Below are 24,880 nucleotides of genomic sequence, written 5' to 3' on the forward strand. Positions count from 1 at the left end.
ATATATAACAAAAGATGTAATTATGAGTTTTAGCGCATCACAAACAGCAACTTTTTAGTTTTAGTTAATATTTAGGCCAAAATGCTCAACTATTCTTGGATCACTTTAAGGTTTGGAAAGTGATTTGTTTATTCCCAGAGTTAAAGTAAAACCTAGATTTTAGTGTTGAGACATTATAACTGAGTAAATTGTTAATATTTAGTATCTGAATTTGGTGGTTCGCCCAGGGGCCAAACGGGCTCGGACCGCCTCTGCCTGAAAGCTTCTTACATGAACGCATGAGCTGAACCTTCCCATCTGCAGTAATTATGCAACACGAGGTGGGAAAAGGCGGGCTACCTACTCACGATGTAATGATGATGATAACCACATACAGCCGTCGTTTATCCTCCACCACACCTGCAGCGCGCAGCGTCAGGACTGAGGCGCGCGGCAGCTGCGGCTGCACCGCTTTACTTTGACTGCGCTGATCGGATGATGATGGTGATGATGATGACATTAAACTCTCTGGATCTGGGGAGTCCAGTCGGGTATTTGGCGTCTGATTCGTTTTAATTGAACCCACACACGTGCGCGCGTGCCTGTCTGCCCCCCGCCCCCTCCTCCTCACTCAGGCGCGCGCACATCGCCAATAATCAACCTGCGCTGCTGCACAGGAGCATCCCGGCTGTCGGTCGGCGGTCCCTCTCTGCCTTCCCACTGGATGTTTGCGCAGAGAGCCGCCGCTCTTCATCACCTCTGAACTTGGAAGCGCTCCGGTTCCGACACCATGGCGCTTTATGGGTGACGGATCCTTTCGGGTTTATTTGGGAAAGTTGCGCTGCGTCATGGACCAACAGCGCAAACTTTAAGAGCTTTTTTCCTTCTTCTGATGAGAGAGTTATTTCACAATGAAGGCAGGTGAATCACCCGCGGCGCTCCTCAAGTAGACTGGGCTGGGAAAGGCGACACGGAGGGAGTCGTGCTGCATGCGGAGGACCGGGGAACTGGACCGATGAGACAACATGGGTAAGTGGAGGGAAAAGGGGTTTTGGAAAACATTTTCCTTCATATTCTGAAGAAATCCACGTATTTATCCGCGGTGTGAGCAGCGATTCTGTCTGGATGCGTTTCCTACTAAATCCTTTTCAGGGACAGATTTGGAATAAATAAATAAAAATCTGGAATCAGTGGCTGTGCACAGTGAGTCAGAGCCGGTCTGTCATTGCTAATAAAGCTGCTGTGACAAGTTTATTAACACCGCCTGAACCTGACCTTAAAACGGTCAAAATGTAGAGATGTGACTGGCTAATTACGTCCCCCCGTCCTGCTATCCCTCCCGTTTCTCCCTCCAGAGCCCTGACATGTTTTGACTCAACCCCATGCCCCCCCTCTTCTTCTTCTTCCTCCTCTTCCTCCTGACAGCTCTGGGCACCTACAATCTCATCCCACACTGCCTATCACCTCCTCCATTTTACTGACTGGCTGCTCCAGAGCTAAATTCACCGCTCAACCCCGCAAACCCACACGCATCGCTTCTGCGCGTCTCTGGTTTTGCGCTCAGCTGCTCCAATTTTTATTTCATTTTTTTATTTTTTTCTGTTCTCTGTGCATTTTGAGGCTCATCAGTTGAGCTGCTTGGGAAATAATTAAACGATGCCGAGCAGCTTCAGAGGCATTTTCTCTTTTTTTAAAAGCAACTTTCTACATAAAACAAACTGTTAGATCCAATCCCAAACTTTCATTGCCATAGTTTTCATTTGGATGCAATGTTTTTGAGTAGAAATTACGCAAGTTTAGGACTTGGAATGCAATGGAATGTCATTTATTATTTTTTTAAACAACTTTTCATGTTCAGGCTTGCTTTTAAAAAAATACACACAAAAAAACCCCACACTGAACAAAGGAGAAAAAAAAAATGAGCTCTGTGTGTAAGATGCATCTTATATATTAGCTGACATTTTTTCTTAAAAGAAATTTATTAAAAAATTTAAGATTTTTTTTCTTAACACTTTTAAGAAAAAAAATAAGAATTTTTTTCTTAAACTATTTTCAAAGAAAAAAAAATTTCTTCAAAAAATCTTTTTTTTTAATTTCTAAAAAGTTTTAAGAAAAAAATTTCTTTAAATTTTTTTCTTAAGTTCTGCACTTCACCACTTTTGACAAAGTCTCCAATTCAAATCTTTCCTGCTCCAATTCTGACCAGCATTCTGACTTTTCTGTAATCAAGCGTCAGCTTTCTGTTTTCTACCAGAAACGCCAACTCTTCAGTTTGTTTCATGCTTGAATTATGGAGGAAAAACATCCAATGTTTGGAGATAACTTTTTCTACAATTATGTTTTGTTCTGAAACGGGGCAAAAATATAAACTGTGATCTTCTGACTCCCTGGTCAAAACGTCTCTGCTAGCTGTGTTTCCCACATGGATTCTCTGGGCTGCTGATTGATATTCCAATCCATCATGTCTTCTTTTGTCAATAAAACATTCTGGTTTCTGTTACGAGTAATAGAAAATGCAGTTTTCAAGATGGGGCTGTAGTATATGCTACATAATCATGTTTATGGAAGCACATAATTATTTTTCACTTGTAACTATAATGGAACGTTTGATTTATAGTCTATTTGTCGTCTTTTGAAAACTTGTATGTTTCCGGCTTCTAAGATATTTGATCTCTAAATTGGGGAAATGCCAAGCAAATTTTAAAATGTACTTGCTCAAAATAATTTGGGAATTCAAAAAAGAGAGAAAAATTTAAATAATTTTACTATTTATACTTAGTAAAACAATGGAAGTACAGCACATTTACAGCTGACGGCTCGTAAAAACACTTCAGCATTTCTCTTCTACACCTTTCACACCGAAGCTCCAAAGTTACGGCATTTTATTTTTTGGAAAATCCTGCAGTATGATGGAGAATTTTCTATATATTCACCCTGACATGAAATATATGAAAGAACTATCAAAGTTTGCAGCAGTGAACTAATATGATAAGCAACGCAGACACTCTCTCTGTGATCATGAAGAGTCGGTACATTTCACCTCCTGAACTCTTGAACTGACAGCATTCTTAATAAATTAAGCTAATCAATATTTGAATTTCCTGGGGCTCTGATGGAGAATTAAACCTTTAACCTCAATTAGTCGGTCAATAATTACTTACTTTTTCTTGAAATCCAAAGCCAAGTCAGTAATTGGAAGTGCTAGCATGCTAACACTGCACCATGCTAGCAAGTAGCCTTGTTGATAAACAAGCTAAAACTGGATACAGGTATAAATTCTTGCAGTAACTTTTCTGTACCACAATTCTTAAGCAAACTGAGATTTACTTATTAGATATATATTACAGAATATAAACCATATGAACCTTACAAATAGGACATAAAACACAATAAACGAGAATAGCTAGCAAGCTAGCTAGCTCTCTGTTGACTCTAAGTTTCTAATCAAAATGTTTAGACTGAATTTGTTGCCCATAATAAAGTAGTTAAACAATTATTGCACATTACTATGACAAATTCATATGCAGCACTTTAATTAAATTACAGTAATGGGTTGTGTTTAATAGCACAGATCTACATCATCTAGACTGTTTATAGCACCGCTAGAAAAGAATAGAAAATCAATCTGCATGCGTCCCACTCATTTCTTCATGGATTTCTAATTCTGCAGATTCCTCCTGTTTCAACTCCAGCTGATTCAAATTAGAAGTAATATAAAGATAAAAAATAAATGAATCTGGCTTATTTGAATTAGACTAATAGTCTTTAAGAATCCATGCAACCCACACATCTGTGCAGAACTGTGGCATTTCCCCAAGTAATAAGCAGCTTGGTGCAGCTAATGAGCAGATACTGATACACTTTTAATTATGTCACCACAATTATCCAAAATAAGTGCCTACATTTGTCTTGGGTGTGATATTATTTTTACCGTGGTTATTTTTCTTTTTTCCTTAAATGGACATGAACAAAGAATCCCTAACAATTCAAGAGAACTGATTCATTTTGATCTTTACAGCATGTTTTTCCTGTTTAACGTAAAATCTGCCGTCCTTCCAGGTTATAATAAATCTATTAATACTTGTGGTTTGACTTAAAAAGTAACTATACTCAAAACAATCAACATGAGTGAGTTGCAGTTGCGGTTACTGAAAAAATAACTGTTTAAATTTCCAAAAAGAGATTTGCTTGAAATGCTTCCTTTCATTGTCGATGCTTTATAAATGTTTTTAAATGTCAGTAAAGGGCCTGTATTAGGATTTCAGTAATGCAACTCGCTCAAAAGATGAAAATATTGAGTTAAAAAAATCGCTAAAACACGATAATTTTTTGGGGAAAAGAAAATTTGTCTTCTGTTTTCACAATTTACAAATTTTTGCATAACATTTGGTGGCTAATAATTATCCAGTTGGATTATTCTCAGTGTTTAGAATCAATGCAATATATAGAAGTACTTTATGATTTTCAAAATAAAAGTCTCAAACATAGATTCAGTGTGTTGAAGTCTTTACTTTCATAACTCGTCAATATAATTCAGAAATATTTTAGTGCATCTATTTTGATTCCTGAAACAACTTTTAAAATTAATTTTAATTAAATTTGTAGTACGGCAGCTACGCCTCAGGGGAAGAATGTTTAATTACTACGTGCTTGTAAAATATTTGTGCTGATTTTATTTCACAAATGTAGAAAAGTTAGTAAAATAGTTGTCAGCTGAAGTGTATGATGGATTATTTTACACATCAAAGTACTAGTTAAAGAAATTATCAAATTTTATATAAATTAGAAATTCAAGATGCTTTTAGAAAAGTTTTATTTTGGACACCTGACCATATAAATGAAACTTATTTTGAGTTTTTCTATTTATTCTAATTTTTGGATGTGACATTTTCTTTGTTCTTTAAAAGGATAACATTATTCATAATCGTGGTTTGTTTGTACTGTCTTTTGAATAAATTGTTGCCACTTGTTTCTTAGATATATACATATTTTTTAGATAATTTATTTCCTTTTAACTCTTCCTCCAGTTTCTTTTTAAAGTCCATTTGGCAGTAAACGCAAGTTACATGAAATAAAGAAATAAGTGTAGATTTTGGTTTTTTCTTGGGATTTGTTTCTTTATTCATCTTTCACTTTTCATAGTTTAATATACATCTATATATATTAAACATTAATTGCCCATTCAGGACATGATTGTTTAGTGAACATAGAAAACTTTGATTTTGTGAAAAACCTTGACAAACATTGTTTGTCAATGTTTGAAATATTGACAAACAACCCAACTTTTCATGACTATTTTAATTACAATGTGAATAAGTATTTATATTTTCAAAGAAAGCTGATTAAAAAGTACCAGAAACAAAAAAAGTGTCACAGAGAGTTCTCTCACTTTGTTTTTGTATGGCTCATAATTGAATGATCACAGTAATTGCATGGCAATCAAAAAAAACAATACAAGTTTAATTTCAAAACTAGTCAACAGCAATGCAGAAGCATCTTTTTTTTCTTGGTCTTCATCAATGGCTGCCAAGCGTGGATGCATAACAGCCCGGGAGTGATGAATGCGAATCACCTACTTGTATCCTAATCCGTGGAATTTATATTCATTCCTGCCTCCCACAATAACAAACACAAAGAAGCCACATTTCCAGCAGCACACACACACACACACACCAGCACAGGCATAAATAAAACAAGAGCTGCACAGTGGCCTGATGGTCTCCAGTCTGATGGAGCATGCTAATCTTCTGTGGTGGAACTGCTTCAGCAGGAGCAACAAGGCAATTAGGCACAAATAATGTCCCATTTGTTCAATAATCCGTCAGCTTCTTCCATCAGGCTGAAACAATAATTATCCCACTGAGTACTTATAGCCCCCCCCCACTCCCCCTCCATAAAAAATAAAACATAAACTTGAAAATCTTTTAAAATAAGTGGCATGTTTTCATTTTCTTTCCCCAACTTAAAGATTATAATGGGCTGCCTGCGGCGTAAACAATTACTAGAACTGGCCCATTATGCGGCGAAGATCACCTATCTGCTCATAATGGCGGATTTAATTAGCATGTAGGCGCAGATTTAGGCGACAAAACAACAATGAAATGGTTACTGTGGTCCCCGGGCGCCCCCTGGTGGTCTCCCAGGTACTGCATGTAAACGACCGTTTATTTACCGTGACGTCAGCTCAAAGTGCGACGCTACAGCTAGCTTACCAAAGGATTGTGTTAATAATAATAATAATAATGGAAAACTGGCTTAATGTTTCAAAAGAAATCTGCAGATATCGGTGGAAAGAAAACAACAGGATTACTTATTAGGGGCATCAAACTCTGTTTCTTTTTGGGTCTTTTCAAAAATCTGAATGCTCTTAAAGGGCCAGTTGTGTCAGAATCTAATGATAAAACCATTAAACTGTTAAAACATCATTAACTATCTGCTTTTTCAGCATTAAATAAGTGTTTTCTTTTTAAATTAAATATTCATCCAGGATTTTCATTGTTTTTGTAGTTTTTTTGCTATCGAAATCACACATTTTGTGATGCCTCTTCAGTAATATTTATAAGGAAGTTTTTACGATATTTGCACTAATGCATGACATTAAATGTGAGTTTTTAATAATTGATCACGGACTTTAACGCGACATCAGGTAAGGATGAGGCAGCAATCACTTAAACCCAATGTTTGATCAATTTCAAGACAAATTAGCAGAAAAAATGTAGGGATCTGTTGATTTTATGTGAAATTTGTGTATTTGTGAAAAACTGGAATGACTAATTGATATAATTTGGAGTTTAGAGGGCCACATCTGGTGGGCCAGATCTGGCCCCCGGACCTCGAGTTTGACACGTGACTTATAGGATGTTTTGAACGGCTCTATGAACAGTTGGTGAGAATTGCTTTGTTTTTTATGACTTTGCTTAGATGTTATTTAATTAAAATGATTAAATTAAACACAATTGATAGAAATGGGTGGATTAGTTTTATATTTAATGGTACAGAAGATGATTTTATGTTTCTGCTAAAGCAACTCAAGTCTGTTTTTCTTTAATTTGGTAGAAAAGAACAGCATCTTTTTTTATTCCCATGTTTGCCATCATTGGAAAGCTGAGAGTCCACACTTTCAGAATCTGTAATTAACTCAAAATGCCCAAGCAGCGCCACTCTGCTAATTAAAATTAACAAAGGAAACAAGAGACTAATATTTTCATTCATAGTTTCAGGTTAGCTGAAAACGGTTCAACCCATCAATGGGGAATAATTTCATAAACGAGTTGAATATTTCCAGCCATTTTCTGCTGATGTATAGTGATTTATTCACTCCATCACAGCCCACTCACGACTCTGAGCTGTCGTATCGCAGAGAATATCACTTTTGATTTGTTCTTGGTGCATCTCAGGGTCACTGGTTTGAATTTCTCTCTTCCTTTTCCCTCCTGTAGTGCAGCATGTGTAGTTTCTCCTTGATATGTTGAAAGTCTGTGACTCTCAAACCTGAAACAGTCTGAAGATGAGCAGCGCGGTGCGAGAGACGTGATGTTTTCACAGTCTGCGTTTGGTTGCCATGGTTTCATACCTTTGACCACCACCAGCCTAATCAATGGGAAAGACAATTTATCGGTGTGTGGGGAAATTGCTCAGTGATTATTTACACCAAGAATAAGATGGGAGTCAACAGGTTTGACTACAAGGTCTGGAAAAGTCTGGAATTGGATTTCAGGATTTAATGTTTGGATAAAATATTTAAATTTTCAGACTTTATTCTCCATCCCATTGTCTAAATGCTGTTCTTCTTTACTCTATTCATTCATCCCTTCTTTCATTCTATTCTTCCTCAATTATGTTATTGATTTTTTTTTTTATTCCTTTTTCACACCCTTGTCTTTTCCCCCTTTTCCTTTCTGTCCTTTCTTGTATACGCTTTCCTTTCTGGTCTTTTTTCATGTTTCCTTCCATCATTCTATCCATCTTTTTAATCTGTCTATCTTGGTTTCACCTTTTTGGCTCAGTTTTCCTTCCTTCTCTTTGTTTTTCTGTCCTGTCCTTTTTTTCTCTGAAAGACGGGACAGAAAGACAGACTTTTTATCTCTTTTCATGTTTGTCTTTCTGTCCTTCCTGTCTTCATCTTTCCTCCTTTCTGTCTTTGCCACTTTTTTCCTGTTTCTTGTTTTTCCAGCCCAGGTTATAAATATCTGGTGTAAATGACAAAATGAACTTAAAGGAGCAAGAAGCCTGGAAAACTGAATCTTTAAATTCTAAATTCCTGATGCTAAACTAAGTAAATGTAACAGAAGCAGTTTTTAAATTTGAACTTGGTGAATGTGTATCAACATTTTAACAGTACAAATTCCCTGAAGTATAACCGTATTGCAACATATCCACTCTGAAAGGGCAGGAGAGCAAAAAAAACAAGTTTATTTTTTACTCTTTAAACTGATGAGCGTTTAATTAGATAACAACTGACTTCCAGTTTCCCAGAGATAAATCACGACAGATGCTTATTTCTCTCCTCAAAGTGGAAAAGACAAAGGACAGATCGTTCTAGTAAATGTTTGTTGATCTTTATAAGTCAGGAAATGGCTGAATGAAAATCCTGTAGATCCTCCAATCAATCAGCCAAAGATTGAAACTGGACATTTTTCCCCAAACGCATCAAATCAAAGAACTCCCACGATTTTCAGAAGCAGCAGCGATTTCTTTATCTTCTGAAAGAAAGTGGCTTAAAGAGAGATGAAGGTCAGTGATTATGCTTTAAATTATGAAGCAGGGATGATGTCGTGATTCTTGCATTCATTTTCCATTGAATTAAAAACTACATCCAACAAGTGACCTGCAGCATATTCCGTTTTACGTTACTGTCCTTGGAAATAAAACCTCAACATTGAAATGATTAGATCAGACTTCAAACGGTGACAAAATCAAACAAACCCCTATGTGGAGTACGACAACAATCAGAAAATCTGAAATATTGCAAATGATGTGGACTGCATTTCATTAGCTATTGATGAATCCAGATGTCAGATGCTGCTCATTTTCTCTCAAAGAAGTGAGGAGTTGCTGGGCAAGATGCACAAGAGGAGAGAATGTCAAACATATCGGTGTCTCTCATATATATAGATCACTTTCAATCCACCGACAGGGCAGTCACATTAATATATTTCTGAGGAAAACATGTAACGTTACAAAACAATGCAAAAAATTATGATAATGGAAATGCACGATATATACGGTAGAGATCTGCAGTCTACCGGTAACCGTGGTAACGCTGGTTGACGTAATCGGCCGGCATCAAAACGGAGGAAGCAGGAGGCAACATGGCTAATGGCGCTAAAAAAGTTTGTTAAAAAGGCAGGTGCAAAAATGTAAATTATCTGGACCTGGTTTGGGTTTAACCCCCTGCGGTCTGAGCATGATGCTCAAGAAGAGTTTGGCAGATGTCACGGTCAGACAGCGGGGAAGTGAAGGGAAAAGCGCATGTGGGATCGGTGCGACTCGCACCAGGAGGCGAGTAAAGCTGGCTAAGTCCAATGGATCCGGTCTCTTAACCCTTCAGCGGTGTTAACGCGGTGCTCAGGAGAAGCGCAGCAGATGTCACGGTAGGGGGGAAGTGAAGGGAAAAGCGCACGCAGGATCGGTGCGATTAATACCGGGACCCGCGTAAAGCTGACTGATGGATCTGGTCTCCGTTTGTCTGTGGCAGCTGTTTCTGTTTAAGAACGTTGCATTTTTTTTTTTTACTGAAACCATCAAATTTACTAATTTGGATCAGAGTAATGGGCAGTGATTCCAAAGACCCCTCCATGCTTTTTATTAAAGAAAACAGGCTTATTTTCTGTGCCCTGATCTTTTTGTGAAAGTGAACACGTTTGTATATTCTGTGTTGAGGACGGTGCTTCCTTTCTGAGTTATTTTGAGGAACTAATCTGGAAGTTTACTCTCCAGAGTGAGAGCCACATGCCCATCACTTCCAGCAGCCATCTGCAATGGGAATGCAGCTAAGAAATGTGCCACTTAATGACTTTAAGAGAAAATAAGGCCACTGACGCCTTGCTGACTTTGAGTGAACACATTCTTTCAAAAAGAACTTCACCCATCTTCCAAGATGTCAGCTCCTCTGCCTCAGCAGATGATCTCCTGCTCATATTGATCAGCTCGTCACCTCTCGGTGTGGTCCAGAGGAAAAGGCAGTGGAATGTGCGGTGTTATTGGTCTGTGAAGAGGTTCAGCTGTCTCTTCCTGACTGCTCCGGTTTGGATGTTAAGGGCTGTGGGAGTAAAAGTTGAAGACATTCATACGTTGAACTGCAGGGACTCGACGCACAAAGATGTTTCTTTTAAAGACTCAACAAACCATCCAGATGTCATTCCTTTGAATAGTGTTGACACTTTTGGTGTTAGAAAGACGGAAGATAATTGAAATAAACTTGTTGCAGTCTGGGCAGGCGTGAAGAAAAATGTTCCCAGCGAGGGTTGCGGTCCCTTGCGGTTCACGCATGAGCAAAGGACTCAAAAGGTGGATAATTGAACAACTCCTCCACGTAGTTTGTGCTTACTGTTGGGTTTAGAGGTCAGAGCAGAGTTGGAGCTTGAATTATTTCATCTCAAAGTTGAGAAAGTAAGAAGAAAGGCCCTATAATCATAATATTCCTCTGAAGGAGGGAACTGCTACTTCTATAGAAATGTCTTATGACTCATTTCTGCAGTGACTTTTTATAATTGCAGCACTTCAAGACCAATATGGAAAACTACTGGAGACAATCACTACAGTAATTATAAAGCTTAGTAGTAGATGATTTATTTAACCTCATGAATAAAGTGACATGTATTGATCATACTTCCTTTATTTCACAGGTTACAGCCACAAACATTCATATTTACTGAATTTTTGCTTGATGAAAAACAAATAGCACAGAATACTAAACTGGATGAATAAGGAACTTATTTTTACTATTTAATTATTTTTATAAATAAGACTGAAATGTGAGGCATTAATTTTTAGTCAGACCTAGTTAGTTAATATGTTAATCACCTTTAAGCTGCAATACCAGCGTTTTATTTTAGGGTATGTCTCTTCTAAACATGATCAAGTTCTGTTAAAATTCAAAAAGAGGATTGGTAAATATTCAAGTCTTGTAACAAAATCTCAATTGGCTTCAGATTTGGACTCTATTTCAACTGCGAACCTGATGTCTTGTTCTTAATTGACCAGCTTTCTTTTCCTTGCTACAGGAAAACATCTTGCTGCCTCCACCATGTGTTGCAATAAATATTGTGTGTTTAATAGGAATTGCAATGTTAGTTTTCCACAATTTGGACAATTAGCTCAACTTCAAATGCAGTAACTTTGTTGTTTTTCTAGATTTTTGCTATGTCTCCTTTATTGCTTGTGTCAAATTCTTCTAATTTGTGTTTAATGACCATTGGATAATTATGGATTTTCTCACCTTTTCAAGAGAGATAATCAAACATTTATGCTTGATTTTCAGTAAAATACAACATGTATTGTAACACAGAATATTTTCCAGAAAATACTAATCAAAACAGAAGTTTTGTTTTAAATAAATCCTTTAACAGCCTAAATCCTTTGAGGAATATCTCTCGACAGTTTTAGCTTTATGTATCTAGCTCCTCTAATTTTAGCTAACCATCCTAGTTAGCCAAAAAAAATAATAATTTGAGTTTATGTGCTTCATAATTCAGCATAAACAAGTATAATTTAATAAAATCCACATACTAAAAATTAATAAACTGCACAAAATATAGCATTTTCTTACATGGCTGCTAGCTGTGCTGCAGCTAACTAATGTTGGCTAACACTTAAGTTTGCTAAAAAACAGTTTAGATCAAACAGAAAAGCAAAAATTACTCTTCTGTTGAGTTTAGTTGCTTCATTCTTCACCACAAACAAGAGGGACTCGACATACTAAATATTAGTAAACGGCACAAAACATAGATAAGAATTTGCTAGCGTAGCTGCTAGCTGTGCTACAATACTAATGTTAGCTAACACTTAAGTTTGCTAAAAAGAAGTATAGATGAAACAGAAACATGACAATTCCTCCTGGTGTATTATATAAAACTATACACAAATAATTTAGAACAGATATTGTTACTTTGAGAAATAGTTTTAAGGTAAAATGGACTTTCTAAATTTAGCAGTTTTAATAGGTGGTTATCCTTTAAGTTTCATACCAGTAGTGTATTTTGACACTTTCTCAAAGCATTACATCAACATAATTTATTACAGCTTGCATGGCTGTACATTTACACATTTAAAGCTGAGATTTTCTGCAGTTTCGCATGTCTGATGGCATTTTTCAGCTTCTGGCTTCTTAAGTTGGGATTTGGATGAATATACTTGAACAAATTTGCTTATGTTCCTGAATATTTATGAGGTTTTAAGTCACCGCATTATCACTCAGGCCATATGGCAGAGGGAAAACTAAAGGCACATGACCAGAATGGGCAGGCTGAAGCATCTGTGAAAAGTAAAGTTTATTAGCAGATTTAGTTTTTTATTTTTAATTTATGACTTTCCCTAAACTGTGGGTGTTTTCTCCAGTGAGCAACTTTTACAGACGCACAAAAATACCTGGCTAAAGCAGACAGGGGGACCCACATCTACAGATATATTCCCTTTTGTTCTTTATACATGTGGTAATTAGAATAATGCGGCTCCTATAAATAGCCAGCAGTTATCTTTTCCAAGTGAAATGTCATCTGAATTGTCATTTTATCACAAAACCTACTGATGTAAAATTAACATGTAAATCAAGGATTGGTTTTAGACACAAACCTGGTAAATGCTGCCAGGATTTGTCTACTAAAGTGCCAGATGTTCCTCATGAAAATTTAACCTTTAATCATTTAATTATGGTGCCTTTTTAAAGTGAACTCTCTCTGCTGAAAATGTGAGCCTTGGAGGACCGAAATTCATGCTGTGCTTGTTGCTGACCATGAATGTGTGTTGCATTCTCAAAAGTTTATGTAAATTGGAGAAAATACCAAGTTTGGTGTATTTATAAAACTGAAACCAGGGTCAAATTTTTTACATTTAAAATTTCTTCTGACAAAGTAGTTATTTTATCGATTTGGGTTTATGCGAAAAATAAATCTCATCCTCTGGTGTCTGGAGGATATTAGTTGGTTTGATTTTACTCTAAACTGATTGCAGTTTGGAACCATCGCTATATTATCAACCATAAAAAACAAGTTAAAACATGTTTAAAGGGGAAATATCACCTAAAATTCACATTTTGTACTTCCAATTGGATTTATGCTGCTTCTGAAAAACAGCCCAAGCACTTAAAAAAATAAAATAAAAACACCAAGCCAGTTTCTGGCAGTAAATTGGTGTCTGAAAAATGACCTGTTTTAAAAACATCTGGAATGTAACGTCACAAATCAGCAGGCATTGCGTCGTTACCTAGCAACCCCAGAGAAGTCCAGCCTGTTACCTAGCAACCCTATTTGAGCGCCACCATGTTGGGTCAGCTGGTTTTTCTGCTGTACAATGGCTGCTGGAAAAGACAAACATGTTGTTGTTGACTTATCATTTAAAAAACATTTTCTGCATTTTTGTTGGTTGTGCAGTAGGCTCCACTTCTGCTTCTCAAAGATGCAGAGTTGTATAGTTGGGCATTTGTTTTAAGCTGTTTTCAGATGTGAGGGCACATGTTGATTTGGGGGTGTGGCCAGCAGCAGCTTATTTAAAGGGACAAGACGCCCTAAAACAACTCAAAGTAGGAAGAACTGACCAGACTGAAATCTCATTATCTAAGAATGGTGCAAAAAATGTTTTGTATATGCCAGAGACCTGTCCTAATATGTCACCTTGCATTTGTTCACTCTTCTCTTTATTTATTGTCCTATAAGTTGAAACTTTAAGGAAATCCTCACAAGAGCAGCTGAACTTTGTTTCAGATTCATCAGATCCATTTTAATTGGTGGCATTTGTGACCCAACGCTGAAATTAAATCCCAAGGTGTGTCTGAAAGTAATAAATGGAGGATGCTCTCTCTCTCATACAACTCAGGTTTTTTTGGTTACTTTTCCTTCTATTAAATGCATTTTTAAGTTGACATTTACAGGACATACGTCTTATTAAAGTTTGGATTATTTTTGACAGATTCCCTGTTTCTCTTTTAAATTGTGGGTTATGTGAGTAGCTACTGAGTCGTGGTTTACATTTTCTTCCTGAGCTCATGTGGCTTTCCTTCCACAGCTCAATAACACGAATGTCTAAGTGTTTGTACTTACCAAAATTACTGTAGGTGTGCTGGCGCACTTTAATGAAATTCATTTATTGGACTGGTAATGTGTCCATGGTTGAGGCCCATCTCTCTCCTTTTTAGAATGAGTAATGGGCTTCCAGTAGCACAGATGGGTAATAAATGGTTTGAGAAGTTTCTGGAGGTGCTGCTTTATGCTTCAGAGGGTTGTTTCATAAAAACTAATATACCCGTTTTTACATCTGAGCACGCCTCTGGATCGTAAACAGAGTGGGTCATCAGCCTGGGAGAGAATCCGCTGCAGATAAAGGTCGGAAGACGGAAAGACGTTTTCCTGCTCTGGCCTTCATGCTGTCCTTGTTTGAACTGATTCTTTTTGCTTCATTTGAAACAATGATGTTTATTGTTTTGGTAACACTTTATTAAGACTGACATGATGCTGTCATAAACATGACCAAACACCTGGCATAGAAATGGTGGAGTGCAAAGTTGCACTAAAAGTAAATAAAAAACACAACAAATCTGTGAATAAAATTTAGAATAATTCCCCATGTTACTAGCTTGTTATTTTAAAGATGGCTGGAGTTTCATATCTCTCACCGTCTGGCCCACGCTTTCTGTGCTCCTGTTGGTGTGACTCACTTTGGGCAGCGACTCACTTCGGGAACTTGGGTTGCCAGTTTGCAGCCATATTAAGTTTGACTCTCCTCTCCACCCCCATTTTCCTTCTGTAGCTTACAAATAGAACAGCGAAGAGCGCTGACGGCTTAAAATGAGCCGACTAGAAAAAGATTACAGACCAAGGATGCTGAGATTGATACAGAAACATTTATTTTTGTTCAGTTTTTCTTTGTTTCACCCACAGCTGTCCGGTGAATTTGCAAGCTGATATTTTTTATCACAGCACACATGATAAATTACACTTTCAGCATAAATGGTGAATAAACCATCTGAGTTTTGAACTGATTCAGAGAGCTGATTTAGTTTATTATTCTCTGAATCACTCTATAATCTGCACTATCTCTTTCTTTAGCAAACAAATCAAAGTATTGAATTATTTGCCACTTCGGAGCAATCTTTACTTACTGTTCAATCACAGGATTTGAATCCAAAATGTCACCATTTGGATGGATTCATACAGAAATGACCTCAGTCTGTAATAATTACATTAAGGTCTGCTTAATTCGGTTAAAAAATATTCCTAGTCCCAAAAGGAAATGAATTGTTTTCAAAGTTATCAAAGCTTCTTCAAGGCGTTAAACTAAACAATGTCTGAGGAATGTTTCAGAAAACAAATTCACTGCAAGAACACCGAATTTCGCGAAGTCATTTTGGCCTCGTTTTTAACGAAAATATCTTAGTTTTGTCTTTTTTCAAGTGTTCTAACTTAAAAGTAACTTTTCAGCAATATGGAGGAGCTTGTTTAAAGTCAGTAATTTATTAATATTGATGAAAAAGTTCTAGTTCCACTGGCAGATTGTTTCGCTTATAACATGGGAAAATTGTCTTGTTACTGGCTTATTACAGTTCCACTGTAATAAGCCAGTGGAACTAGAACTGGGTTGCTAGGTGACGGGCTTGGCTTGGCTGAGGTTGCTAGGTGACGGGCTTGGGTTGCTAGGTTACGGCGCAGTGGAACATTCTACCAATGGAACTAGAACTTCTTGATCAAAATTAAGAAATTATTGACTTTAAACAAGCCCCTGCTGAAAAGTTACTTTATTCCAAGTGTAATAACATATTTGTACTAGAAACTTAGATAAAAATACTTAAGATTTTGTGTTTTTGGAGTGTTGGCTCTGTTCCTGTCGATCGTTTTCTTTTCTCTCTGTTGGAACCGTTTTTAATGCGTTTGCGCAATTACCTCCTGTTTGTAGTGGAAACACCAACAAAGGTACCCAGGCATTTGTGCTTATGAAGACAAAACTAGCCAACTAAAAGTTTCAAAAAGTTCAACAAAACCGATGCAAAGTTGAAAATGTAAACATCAAAAACGGACCTGAAAGTGTTGAAAACCTGATTTGTTCGGCTGCCATCATTAAATCTTTGCACCCTACCAGGACTTTTTGAGCCGCTCATTAGAAAACAGTTTGGTACCTCCACCAGTTCTCTCTACATTTACCCTTATTGTAATTTTTCAGCAAATTAGGTTTCCTATTAGCAAGTAGCTGAGGACCTGAAACTGAATGTCAAGTGTTTCCAGGTTCACCGTTTCCATTGTATGAAATGTCATTACCAGCTGATAATTAGTGGAACAGCAGAAGTCAGGAGCAAACCCAAAAGAACAAGAAACCTTAGAGAAAAAATGTGTAATTTGAGTTTTATTTTTGTCAGGCTTGAGTATAAAGCCCCAGCAGGAGCAGCTCTGTCTGTTCTCATTCGCATCCCTTGGTTCTGCCTGAGCAGATTTAGTTGACTGTGGTTGCTACATTCCTCCACTACTCCAGACAGAAAAACTGAGCTAACAGAATTGACTTCTCATTTCATTTCAATTTTTAATGGTTACTGCCCTATTTAAGCTGTATTTTTGCCATTCCTGCAGTGATTAACCATCCGTGCTCCACTTTTCCAGTCTTGTTTCTGATGTTCGGAACAGCGTGTATTTAGGACTGGCTTCTCCTGCCGTTTGTGCAGTCCAAGTTTTAATAAAAGAAGCTTTTTATTGTTCCAAAACGAAATTTATGGATGTATAAGAATGAATATGAATGCGAAAAAGGTAGTTAATTTCAATTTGTGATGCTGGCTGCTGATAAATCATGACAGTTTAAGCTTTGGGTTTTGTCTCCAGATGTGTTGAATCTGAATGAAGTCGCTCAGTAATACAGGCTGGAGTACTCTGGGTTTTTTGCTGACCCAGGTCTTTGCATGCATCACACATTTGAAACCCCTTGGCTCTTGTCAGAGGGGATGAGAGCTGTAGCAGCAAATGGGATTTTATTAAGTTTGTAACTGTAGGTCACTCAAAATCCATCACATAATACCAATTTTATTGATTAAAACATATTTTGCTTAAAAATTTCAGCAGTTACAAGGTAATAAAATTCAGGATGCACTGATATGAAAATCTGAGCCGATTGCCGTTATGACTGATGATAATCGATGTTTACTGACATTGAATATATTATATGTATTTTAATACGCTTTCGGCGCTGTCATGTGACCAACTTTCTTGCTTTGTTTTCCAGAAACAAAATGGCAATAAGATGGAAAATCATATCAAATATTAATATTGACTCAGTTTTATTCATCGTTCTGATACCGACATGTTAAAACGACTTATATTGATCAATACCAATGTTGGTACTGATATATCGTGCATCTCTAAAAAAAAAAAAAAAAAAAAAATGGTTATAACACATTTTAATTAGAAAATGATTTTTATAAAGGAAAAATGGACGCAGTTCTTTGCTACTAATTGCCAACACTGCAACAACTAGACAAGGTCAGGAAAAAGTTTTAAGTCAGAAACCAATAGGAATTGAGAGGTAAGTAGGTCTGTTATGCTAGCTTGACTATGACATCTGTTGCATGTAGCTGTGCTGTGGAATTTGGTGTATTTTGGTTCAGTTAAAAAATAATAATAAAAAAAGACCTACACACCAACTCCTCTGACAGATCATCAGTTGAGCAGGTTTTTAAATTAGCTTATCAACCACCGCTGTGTTAGCTTAGCTAATAGCAGCAGTAGCTAATCTACCACAGCGATTACGTATTAATAATTGCAAAATAAGCATCAAGGCTAAAAACATAACGAACTGAATGTTCTGTTCTTTGTGTGGGAAATGTCTGTTTTTGTGTGTGTGTGTGTGTGTGTGTGTGTGTGTGTGTGTGTGTTGAATCCTGAAACACAAAGCGGTGTTGTTGCCAGTTGCTATGGAAACGGGTCTGCATGTAAGTTGGCCAATACAGAAAGCGAGGGAAAAAATGGTGGTTTTGAGTTATTAAACAGGTTTTCTGTGCTATTTTTCCTTTTTTGCAGCGCACTGAACTAAATTAATAATAGCTAGTATCTCCAGGTTTAATTTTATCGGTATTTTTCTACCGCAGAATTGTGGCTATGAACGGCATGTAAAAGAATCATCTTTTAACTCTTCCAGCGTTGTGCGCTTGTGCAAAATTTCCGTATATAAACAATACCATGCAGGAGGTCCATATCTGGCGGCGATCAGAATCAACTATCACATTCAAACTCATGTTATGTATGACTCAGGGGTTTCCTGACATTTACTAAGCAGCCTTTCATAGCTACAGCCTTGGCCAGCTTCCACACAGATCAAATTTTTAAAAGGTAACGCTCCGGAGAAAGAAGGCAACAGTCATAGCCAACTGAATAAAACATAAGACAATAGTGACACTAGCAAAAAACATCTTCTGTCCAAACGAAAAAAGTCAAGAAAACGATTGGCGAGAGGGACAGGCCTGCAGCAAGGTCACATTTTAGACATTAGAGCAGAAAAATGTCCAAAATGGTTTATCTCAGGCTCATTATTTTGCGCATGTGGATACTTTTCATACTCACCCTAACATGAGTAGTCATGACAACCATTTTAGTGCTTTATTTGATATTTAAATATGTAATACTCCTTTTTTTTAATCAATAGAAGACTTTTTTTTCTCCTTATATTAAAATTTCTAGCTTGCTGTCACATGAAAGTTAATTTTACTATTAAGCTAGCCACCTTCAGGTCTTGCCATAGCACCTCTCCTTTTATAATATGCATTACCCACTGGTAATGTGGCCGATCTAATTAGAAATGGAAAGCATATTTACTTTTTTTGGACACTTTTCATCTCCCTGAAGTGCCCCAGTGTGTGGCCATACCACCGCTGGCCAATCGACATGGCCACTCTGGGTAATAGCTTTTGCATCGGTGCTTTCAGATGAAATACCAAGTTGACGTTCGGCCAAGGAGGACGACAGCTGACTTTGTTGGGTGTGCCAGAGCGCTGTGTCCTGAGGGGAGGAGCCACTTCACTTTTTACAGTCATTTTAGGGAAGTTTTCCTCTGGAATCTGACCTTAAAGGCTGTAGCTGGGGGAAAAGATATGCTTATATATTCTATGTAATAACATTTCATGTGTTCCTCGTTTTTCAGCCAATTCTGGTTGACATTTAATGTGTAAGCTCAGAGTCTAACTTTTCTCTTGGGAGTAATTGGGCCCTGAGGAAAGTGGAGCACAGAAGCTCTGGGTTTTAATTGATATTTATTGCTCACAACAGATGCAAATCCAGCCTCAGCTTTAATTTCTGTACGCAATAAAAGCCTGTAGTTTTCCTCCTCCTGTTTCGTATGTTTATTCTTCATTGAATATTCCTCTGGTTTAAGAGCAACACAGTGTTAGCTACCGTTGTAAGCCAGCATTAACTATGCTGTTGCATTACATGTCCCTAAACTAGAATTACATGAAAGCAGGGTTATTTTGGGATAGCATTTTTCTATTTAGATTAGTTTTTATGAAATTCTGTTCAGTTTTAATAGATGGTAGGAAACAATGGACCTTCATCTTTCTGATGGCTAACAATGATTAGCATTGGTTTTAGCTGTTACGTTGTCTACATAATGCGCTAAATCTTAAATTTACTTCTGATATATAAAAGAAAAAGAGTAACAGTGCTTTGCTACTAATTGTCAACAGTTTTAAGAAAAAAATGGCGTGGGAGAGGGAAGTAAAGTTATGCTAGCTTGACTATGACAACCGTAGCATGTAGAGGTGCTGTGGAATTCTGTGTGTTTCAGTTCAGTTAAAGAAAAGGCAACCTAAACACACCAAGTCTGGCAGATCATCAGTAGAGCACGAGTTTAAATTAGCTAATCAGCGTTAGCTTAGCTAATAGCATCTGTAGCTAATCTACCGCAGTGATCATTTATTAATTGCAAAATAAACATCAAGCCTAGAAATATACTACTGTAACATACCGAGTGTGCTGTTGTCAGTTGCTATGGCATCGGGTCTGTGTGTGTGTAGCGTACCAGACGCAGAGAGCAGAAAAAAAAGTGGTTTTGAGTTATTTAACAATTTTTCTGTGTTATTTTTCCCTTTGCAGTCATTCACTGCCCTAAATTAACAGTAGCTGCATCTCCAGGCTTCATTTAGCTAACGGAGTTGTTCTGCCGCGCTCATGTTAGCACGACAAAGAATCGTCTTTTTACTATTTGTTGTGTGATTGTGCAACATTTCCCGATGTAAACAAGTAAACGATAACATGCAGTTTGTTTTTAACTTGAGACCTTTTTGTGTCTTATGTTGCTTTTTCCAAAAAAGGGCACAGGATGTTGTCTATCTGCGCCACCGAGTCCATGTCACCACGATCTGCAGCAACAGTCTGCAACTGACTCACTGAATGAAGCAGCCTGTTCTTTTTCTGGCAAATACTTTTAGTAACTCAGTTTAGTCACTCACCAAAATGTTTCTCACTCTCAAGGTTTCGCTGAAACCAGAAGATGGAATACAAAAAAACTTTTTTATGTTCCAGATTCAGATGGAAACCTTAAAGCTGCAATATGAAGCTTATATTAATTTTTTATTTATTTATTTTTATTATTGGTTAAACGTGACACTGTTTCTTTATGAGACAGTTAAAATCTATAAATGTGTCTCATATTCTACTGTCAGGACATAATGATTTTATCACATATGTAGAAGAAATTAATAAAAATAAGTTATCTACTGCAGCTTTAAGCAAATGTAACGCGTTTCATTTCACGTTTTTGTCATAATTTTCTATAAAAAAAACAAATTGTCAGTTGACAACTTGCTATTAAACTTATATATATATATTTTTGCCATTTATGTTTCTACTACTTTTTGTTAATGAGTTTTATGATGAATGAATATTCATCCATTCACACTGAACCCTGCTGGAATACCTGTCCTCCAGGTATTGGATGCGTCTCTGCTCCTGAATTAAATGAAGGACTCGTTATCAGGCCTTGACCAAACTGAATGGCATGATGAAGAGGCCATTTAACACACACACACACACACACACACACACACACACACACCGTGAAGCCTGAAGCCTTTTTGCTTTGGTCTTTAATTTAAAATTACACTAAAATACAGTGAAGATTGTGGTTTAATGCTTTAAGATGTGGAAAAAAGTTCAAGGTGAATGAATACTTTTAATAAATCTGCAAATAAAAGCATTTATTAAACGGCTGTATTGCAATAAAAAAAAACAATCACATAATAAACTAGAACAATCTCAATAATTTCCATTTGCCAGATTTTTTTTTTCTCTTTCTACCAAAAACGGAACAATAAAACTTTTCAGTCTGATGGTTTGGTGTCTCTAAATTTTGTTTAGAGAGATTTTATTAATTTTATTAGTTTCTGTTTTTTTTTTTTGTTTGTTTTTTTGGATATTTAAATTGTTTTCCACTTACCTGTGTTAAGTTTATTAATCTTTGAGAATGTGGTTTTGCATTGCTATTATTACTTGAAAATGGTCTCAAAATGACATTATTGTTTATCGCAATAATTTCTGGGACAATTTATCGTACTTGTACACATAAAACAGTAAAAAGTCTTCAGATAATCGAAAGCTGTTTTTAACTCAAGCTGAGCTTTTCAACTAAATCCTTCAAATCCCTTCAGCTGTTTTAAATGTTTCGGTTAATTTTCCTCATTTCTTTGGGGCTCGTTTTGATTTCGGCTCCTGATAGTTGTTTACATTGTTGTTCACACATCCCAGATGTAAGAAGGAGCAGAGTACGAAATCTATGAAAGCCTTCGGCTCCGATTGGTCCCGCTCTACTAAGATGAAGGGAACCAGGTAAACGGATCACATCTGCTCTTCGGTTGGCCGTATTCAACACCCCGTCCTCCTAATTCCTGTGTTAAATTCTAACAACAAGGAAAAATGAAGGAATAAAAGTGAAAAAGCTGAGTCATCCCTGCAGATTTAATGATCGGCTGATCAATCCGTGTTGAGTTGAGGTCCTGCTTGGTCCCCCGGTGTGCAGATATTCAGCCGGTCGTTATTATTCTACACAGAAATCCATGGCGAACCGATGTGTCCTAATTTAAAGGTGCTGTCATGTGGAGGCGTCAGAGAACCAGTGGCTGAGCGCTCTGTGGGTGTGCAGCCTGGAGTTTCCAGTCATCTAAAATCAATGTGAATAACCCCCCTGCTGTCACTGACACACACAAAAAACAGAAGGAAAAAAAGCAAAAACGTAGCGAGAGTTTGGTTAAAATTCCCTTTATCTCGGAACGGGCTAGTTTATTTAGATTAGCACTGATGAGATGAAGTTGTGATGGTGGATATCTGGGTGTGTTAGCGGAGCGGTTATTGGAAGTGATGGAAGTGGCAGTGCAGCCATGGCTTGGAGGACTTCTGGGATTTATTTATAGCTCCCGTGTTCACGTTCTGTTCATCATATACTCGCCATCACACCTCATTTACCTCCAGTTTTCCCCTTCAGCTGCTTTTCTTCTTGGTGCAATTCTTTTTTTGCTAAGATGTCCTCTTTTTACCTAAGGAATATCCTCGAAAATAGGAATTTTGAAGTCAAAAAGTGCATAAATTTGGTTTATTTCTGTTCAGTTACATCATCAAAGCTTACTGCTAAGATAGAAGATGCTTTGTTATAACTTCTGATATCATGAGGAAAACCTTTGACTCATTTCTTCAGCAGAGGGCTACATGCAAAAAAACATTGAATGGGAAGTTTAGTAAAAGGAAAAAATTGCAGAGGAGAAAAGTGCAGACTTTATGATTGGGACATTTTTGTTCAAAAAAATAAAGCATTTAAAAGATGTTATGTGAAACCCCCAGAATTATGTTTCTCCAAAAAAACAAAACAAAAAAAAAACATGTCACAGAAGACCAATAAAAATGTTCAAAATCTTTGCTACTGTGACGATTCTTCATAATTTGTTTCCATCAAATCATCACACAAAATCTGAGCAAACTTTTAAACTATTGCAGAAAATGTGACTTAGTTTTTTATCAGTGGTCCAAATGTAATCTTCACTAAGTCATAGAACGGACTTTTCCTTCCACTCAACTTTCCATTAGCATCCTGGTATAAAGACATCAGCTTTCTTAGCAACCACCTTTTGTGGCCTAAGGATTGTGTTATTGACTGTTTGCCATATCTCTATCAGGTCACCGCTCGTTCTCATATTTATAACATTTCTGAATCAAAAATGATTTTTTTCATATTAGTCTTATGTAATAGTTTAATTTTCTTACAAGCTTAATTGTGAATTTTTATTGGCTATAAGCCATAATCAATACAATACAAACAATAGAAAAGGACAGACCTTTATTTTGTAACTCTGGGTAAATTTCAGCATCTCGGCGGCAAAAGGAAGACAACAATAATGATATTAATAATCGAAACTGGGCTGCTGTGACAAATGTAAAGGGTTAAAAAAACTACAGTCACAGCTAAACAGATATAGATGCTAAAAATACATGCAATTAATCAGAAATCAACATTTGTGTGGAATGAACCTACATACCAAATGAGTTTCACCTTTTAAATTAAAGAACTGCAATAAGTTAAGTTTTTCTTTTTTATAAATAAGCCTAATAATCTGCGGAGAACATTTTAGGATTTTAAATCAGGAACGTTTAGCTGAATATTAACCGCCTCATCTTCTCTGCCGCAGAAGAAAATTTTCTTGACATTTTATTCAAATGTCACAGTTGTAAGAGAGTCCAGTGGGAAGCTTAAGGTGTTCGAGTGTTTTCCACTGTAGTCGTCACATCTTGTTGCAGTATGATCCCTCTGCACACACACACACACACACACAGTTATTTTCTGCTACACACACGTTGGAATTGTATAAATCAACAAATTTACACGTCGAATCAATCGCTGCATCTGCTGCCATGTGTAAAAGACATATTGAGAACTTTAGCCACATTTTTTATGCAGAGTCTTGCAGAACAAAACACCAACTACACTTGGTTGTAATTTCCAAATAATTACTTGTTTTTGCTGTTTATAGAGTAAAACTTGGAGCAAAATAGCTGGTGAATTAGTCAGGCTGTCAGCTCAGGCCAGCCTGCAATCAGCTATTTGGCAAACTACTGGCTAGTAGATTGTAAATGCTAGCCAAATTTATGTTTTGTTTGAGAAAAAGGTAAACTGTAGAAGCTTTGTTTTAGCCAACTGACTGGCAGAAGGTTGATTTTTAAAATCGTGATGTAGCTTGAAAGCTTAAACCGGCTGAAATCACTCAGTCAGTCTGAGCAGTGATTGGCTGCAAGGGAAAGAAAATGGCCATCAGTCGTCACTTTGCAGGACACTATTGCTTAGAATGCTGCAAATGATTACAAATGTCTTGATGTTGAAGGGAGAGAGGCTCATCTGAACTGAAATATGACAACAACATGGCTGTAAAAAAGAAAACACTGCCTTGGATCTAAACAGTGAAAATGAGGTTAAAATGTGGAAAAGCTTCAATTTTTCACACATTTTTTCATTTGGAAAGAACTGGGGAGCCTTACCTGGACATAAAGAGTTTTGTTTGAGGATGTTGCCACCAGTGCAGAGCTTACACCACAACAAGTTTCAGGTGAATAATCACCTGGAAAACATAAATAATGGCTTTAAATCCTTCAGGGAGAACAAAGATGCAGTAAGCTGTTTAGGAAATATTTGGTAATAAAATGTTGGTTTCCCAGCGTAATGATCTCTACTTATAATTGACAAC

At 36.9% G+C, this 24,880-nt stretch overlaps 1 protein-coding gene across 2 annotated transcripts in view; it reads left to right on the top strand.

The window, feature by feature from the left end:
- Nucleotides 1–341: 341 nt before the first annotated feature.
- Nucleotides 342–24,880, top strand: part of LOC106947406 (leucine-rich repeat transmembrane neuronal protein 4-like) — a 73,327-nt gene continuing 48,788 nt past the window's right edge. Inside the window, exon 1 of one of the 2 annotated variants that reach the window (XR_001424978.1) lies at nt 342–1,008. Coding sequence is in view for 1 of the 2 variants with exons in the window: in XM_015032392.1 (XP_014887878.1) it covers nt 1,005–1,008 (4 nt within the window). In the remaining variant the exon portion in view is untranslated. The remainder of the gene's footprint in view (nt 1,009–24,880) is intronic. The other variant, XM_015032392.1, reaches the window with a different exon arrangement.

Source organism: Poecilia latipinna, unplaced genomic scaffold (genome assembly GCF_001443285.1).
Source record: "Poecilia latipinna isolate Pla-1442-1.1 unplaced genomic scaffold, P_latipinna-1.0 Scaffold238, whole genome shotgun sequence".
In the NCBI taxonomy this organism is placed as follows: domain Eukaryota; kingdom Metazoa; phylum Chordata; class Actinopteri; order Cyprinodontiformes; family Poeciliidae; genus Poecilia; species Poecilia latipinna.